Here is a 5100-nt window from a genome sequence, read left to right on the forward strand (position 1 = left end):
AGTAAAAATTTGACACATCAAGAAAAAAAAAAGAAAAAGAATACTATAACAAAATAATAGGATGAAAACACCGGATCTTTCAGCCAAACCAGCCATCCAAACTAGTCAAATATTACTGTCACCATGACTCTGTGCTCGTCCATCTTCCATTATTCAATCTTCATTCCTCTAATCTCTGCACCACCACCATCAATGGCTTTCACAAGCTCTTTCCCAAAATAGCCTAACCCATGTTCTCCCTCGCCCTCCCAAACCCAGAAACTCCTAGGATTTAATCATTCACGATCTTTTCTAACCTCAAATTTGAGATTCTCAACTACCCATCAATACTCCTCGACAAGGACAAGCTCCAAGAGGCGGATTACGGCTATGGACTTCAGCTTATTCCGGCAGTGACTCTGTGAATTTCGGTGTTGGCGTACGGCTGGATTTACTAAGAAAACAAAACCAATGGACAAAAGAACACTTTTTTAGTTTTCTTCCTTGCAAAAACCCCCATCACCCCACCGGATCTGCCGAAAGCCTCTGCCATAATCTGGAGAAGGGCACCACCCAAAGCCACCGTATTCCGATGAAGGATCTAGAAATCGTCATTCTTTAATTTGTTTTAAAAGATTGGATATTTTCATGTTTATTGTAATTTTTAATTTTTGATGACTTGTTTACTTATAATTAATTGCCGTAAAGTAGAGGGTTTACGGCTCATCTTTATAGAAGGTATTCTAGTGTGTGTGTATATATATATATATATATAATACCCTTTAATTGGAACCTAGCATGGAACATTTAAACAGAGCTACGTGTAATGATCCGAAAGAGAACAAACGACAGGAGCGCCAACCGTCCCCGACGGTCCAGCCTATGGCAAAACTGCACCAACCTGCGAGGTCTGAAACAAGTCCACGCTTTTATACTCGTCAGCGGCTTCAACTCCAACCCCTCTGCTCTCAGAGAACTCATCTTCGCCAGCGCCATTGCGATTTCAGGTACCATAGGTTATGCGTACCAACTGTTCGCTCATATTACCGAACCAGACATCTTCATGTGGAACACCATTATCAGAGGCTCAGCTCAGAGCCTTAACCCTTTACACGCGATTTCTCTTTATACCCAGATGGAGAAGCGGCACATAAAGCCTGATAACTTCACTTTCCCGTTTGTACTCAAGGCCTGCACTAAGCTTTCTTGGGTGAAGATGGGGTTTGGGATTCATGGGAGGGTGGTGAAGTATGGGTTCGAATCGAATACCTTTATGAGAAATACCCTTATTTATTTTCATGCTAATCGTGGGGATTTGAGCATTGCGAGAACTCTTTTTGATGGGTCGGCGAAAAGGGATGTTGTACCTTGGTCAGCTTTGACAGCCGGGTATGCGAGGCGAGGGGAGCTGGGTCTTGCGAGGCAACTTTTTGATGAAATGCCGGTTAAGGATTTGGTCTCTTGGAATGTTATGATAACAGGGTATGTGAAGCAAGGGGATATGGAGAGCGGGAGGAAACTCTTTGATGAGGTCCCCCAGAAAGATGTGGTGACTTGGAATGCGATGATTGCAGGGTATGTGCTTTGTGGGTCACATGAGCAGGCATTGGAGATGTTTGAGGAGATGAGAAGTGTGGGAGAGCGGCCGGATGAGGTGACCATGTTGAGTCTGTTGTCTGCTTGTACGGATTTGGGAGATTTAGATGTTGGGCAGAAGATACACTACAAAGTTTTGGATTTGTGTTCAGGAGATTTGAGCATTTTACTTGGGAATGCACTTATAGATATGTATGCCAAGTGTGGGAGTATTGAGACAGCACTTGATGTGTTCCGAGGGATGAGAGAAAGAGATGTGTCTACTTGGAATTCAGTAATTGGAGGCTTGGCTTTCCATGGCCATGCTGAGGAATCAATCAATCTGTTTATCAAGATGAGGAGGTTGAAAGTCAGGCCAAATGAGATAACTTTCGTTGGAGTCTTGGTTGCTTGCAGTCATGCTGGAAAAGTTGAAGAGGGGCGAGGATACTTTAATCTTATGATAAATGAGTACAAAATTGAGCCAAACATTAGGCATTGTGGGTGTATGGTGGACTTGCTAGGGCGAGCTGGGCGATTAAATGAAGCATTTGAGTTCATAGACTCGATGGAGATTGAACCCAATGCCATTGTTTGGAGGACTCTGCTTGGGGCATGCAGAATTCATGGGAATGTCGAGTTGGGACGGCGTGCAAATGAGCAGCTACTTGAAATGAGAAGGGACCAGAGTGGGGATTATGTTCTTCTATCTAACATATATGCTTCACGAGGTGAGTGGGATGGGGTTGAGAAGGTGAGGAAGTTGATGGATGACAGTGGGGTGAGGAAAGAGCCTGGCTGTAGCCTAATTGAAGCAGATAACAGAGCTCTTATGCAGTTTTTATTTGATTCAAAGCCTAAGTTGAATTCGAGAAACCATATGTCTTGAGTTTCAAATAGGTAAATTATACGTTGTTCAGAAATAACCAAACAACAGTATAAGTGCATGTATCATGACATTTTTTCTTGTATAAGTTATTCGAGAAAACCACCTTAGAGCTGCTTTTGTATCCTGATTTATTCATCAATAAATCGACAAACCAGAAAGTTTTGAATTGGTTGCTGAGAGAACCATTAATCATTTCAATCGTTTAATTACAATATAATTTATACTTGTTTAGACCACTTAGACTTACAATCTGGGTTTAATTGATTTTGGACTATTTCCTTCATATATATCTGCACTTGGGATCAATATATATGTGGAGTGATGAAACTTGGTACTGATTATTCCTTTTTGTGTTGCCATCTCAGCAGTGGCTAGTTTAACGAATTTATAATGTACGTCGTCACTGAGATTTCTATGTCAACACATTATCTAAGTTTCAATTGGTAAGAAGAAGGCTTCATTTTTCAGTATTTAATCATGTGCATATCTGCGAGAGGATTGCATGGCTGCCATCCATGTTTGTCTTGTTTTATATACTCCGTCTCAAAATAGGTAATAACTTTTTCATTTGTCTCAAATTATATGGGACTTTTTGAACCAAACCGGACTGCTGAGTATAGAATTAAAAGTACGAAAGAGGCATTTGGTTTGCATGGTTTGAGGTTTTACTTTGTACTGTACGTTGAGCTTGTCTTTTTCCACACAATATCTCTCTAATTCCATATAGTTATTAAGATAAGATGGTGCCATGTCACAATATATATAGTTATATCCTTTTCTATTATCTTTTTCAATTTTTAGCATCACCTAATGGTTGGTTAAACTGGGCTCTTGAACCAGCTAGCTTGGAACTTTAGGTGCTGTTTAATATTCAAAAAATGGAAAGATCACGATATCTATCATCTTTGGACCAAAGGGTCCTAAGGATTCTAACTACAGGCTAAATAAGATGAGGTTAGATTTTTCTCTTAGACTAATACTTATTCTAAAAGTTTAAAGTGATAGAAAAAAGTAAATTTAATCATATAATTAATATTTTAATTGAAATTGATAGTAAACTGTAAACTGGAATTCACTGCATTTAGCAAAGAAGAAACGTAAAAATGAAAAGGATAACATAGAGTTGTATTCATTTATACATACTCTTGCACGCACACAAACAAACTGTAGACACACATGCACGCAATTGAACACATTTGCGTTATTGAAATGTATGATGATGATGATCTTTGATCGATCTATCAACGTCGAGAAAGGGCCACAGCTGATAACAGGATCAGCAGTATAAACACAACAATGCCTACAAAGGATCCAATCAAAGAGCCAGAAATGCGCTCGCAGAAGGAGTTAAACTGTTGGCAGATGGCAAACCAATTTGCCTTTGTATTCCCCTTGTGCGCCAAGTATACGATGGATGCTGCCGCAGAGGCTCCCGCCGTTAAAAGACCTTGCATTGCCTATACAAACAACGGTAGAAAATGAAACTCTCCAATAACATAACTTATATATATCAAGAAAACAGTCTAGTTACCAAAGGTGGTCTTTGAAGGAATCTGAAAAGACGGTGAATAGTGTAACAATCTTGAAGGATTTACCGTGTCAAAGAAAATCAAGAGAATTCTACTTGTTTCCGCACTGCTCCTCAGAATGTGGAAGATAGAAAGAGAGAGAGAAAGAACCAGATAGGCGGATACAATGGAATTCGCAACCACAAAAAACCTGTTCCAATAGACACAGATCAGGTAATATATGCACAATGAACAATTGTTGAAATATGAAAATCATGCATATTGTTTTTGAATAGGAAGACATACGTAAACATTGGTAGATCACTATACTCAGCCCTGAACCGAACGAACTGTGTGACAAAAGGAAGTGTTTGGTTAGTTGTTCCCATGGCTATGGCACTCCCTAGGGTACCCATAATCGCAACTACTCTTAGAATGAAGTCAAGGATTGACACTCCTCTGTTCAAGGCACCCCTTTTGGCAGAACTCTTCCCCTCACCAAGCTCAACTGCATCTGCCTTCATTTTTGCTTGGAAAGGTCTAGAACTTTCGAAGGACTTTGAGTTGAAAACTTGAATATTGTGCACTAGGAAGGGGAATGGAAAGGGTATTTATATACACACATCCAAGCTCTTGCTGCAAGAATTGTCAACGGGTGAGGTAGGGTTGGTAGCTAGACTACAGTGACCTGAAACCTCAATTAATCAAAAGGATAATATTTGCTTCATCAATCCTTGAGGTTACAGCTAGTTTTAGGGTTATTTTAAGGACTACCTGCCCTTACTTGCTCTATCATTTATTAGTTTAAGCTAAACATGAGGTAACCATACACCTTTTCCTACTCCACCAAAGCCACAGGCCCCAAATTGGCAAAGTCATTAGTAGACAGAAAAAAGAGAAACCTTCTTATCCTTCTACACCATACAGACATGCTAATTAAATGCAAAAGCACAGATCGGAGGAAGCTTCCGATCATGGGGCAGTTAGCTAGACATCTAGTCTAGAAAGCAAAATCTTAGGAACACAGGGAGATTGAGTAGTTGTGTAATTGTTGCTATATCTATATATCATTGAACCGATCCATAACATAGGCAGCAAGGAGATAGAATACCTCAGCTAGCTCTTGAAAAAACATTCACTGGGGATCAG

General features: G+C 40.0%; 2 protein-coding genes across 3 annotated transcripts; one reads left to right on the forward strand and one right to left on the reverse strand.

The window, feature by feature from the left end:
* The first annotated feature begins 785 nt into the window (after positions 1 to 785).
* Positions 786 to 2611, forward strand: LOC133861208 (pentatricopeptide repeat-containing protein At5g15300). The gene has a single exon (XM_062296937.1). It carries the CDS (start codon positions 806 to 808, stop codon positions 2441 to 2443), a length of 1638 nt encoding a protein of 545 aa, XP_062152921.1. The 5' UTR covers positions 786 to 805; the 3' UTR covers positions 2444 to 2611.
* An 886-nt stretch (positions 2612 to 3497) lies between these two features.
* Positions 3498 to 4611, reverse strand: LOC133861410 (casparian strip membrane protein 1). 2 transcript variants are annotated; one of them, XM_062297198.1, is made up of 3 exons: positions 4258 to 4571; positions 4039 to 4162; positions 3498 to 3900 (listed from the first exon to the last, which is right to left on the reverse strand). In XM_062297198.1, the coding sequence occupies exons 1-3, from the start codon at positions 4473 to 4475 to the stop codon at positions 3685 to 3687; spliced, it is 558 nt and encodes a 185-aa protein (XP_062153182.1). In that variant the 5' UTR covers positions 4476 to 4571; the 3' UTR covers positions 3498 to 3684. The 2 variants fall into 2 exon arrangements, with proteins under 2 accessions (XP_062153182.1, XP_062153183.1); XM_062297199.1 differs by having other exon boundaries at positions 3768 to 3900; positions 3975 to 4162; positions 4258 to 4611.
* Positions 4612 to 5100: the final 489 nt, after the last annotated feature.

The sequence above is a fragment of the Alnus glutinosa genome, chromosome 2 (assembly GCF_958979055.1).
Source record: "Alnus glutinosa chromosome 2, dhAlnGlut1.1, whole genome shotgun sequence".
Classification (NCBI taxonomy): Eukaryota; Viridiplantae; Streptophyta; class Magnoliopsida; order Fagales; family Betulaceae; genus Alnus; species Alnus glutinosa.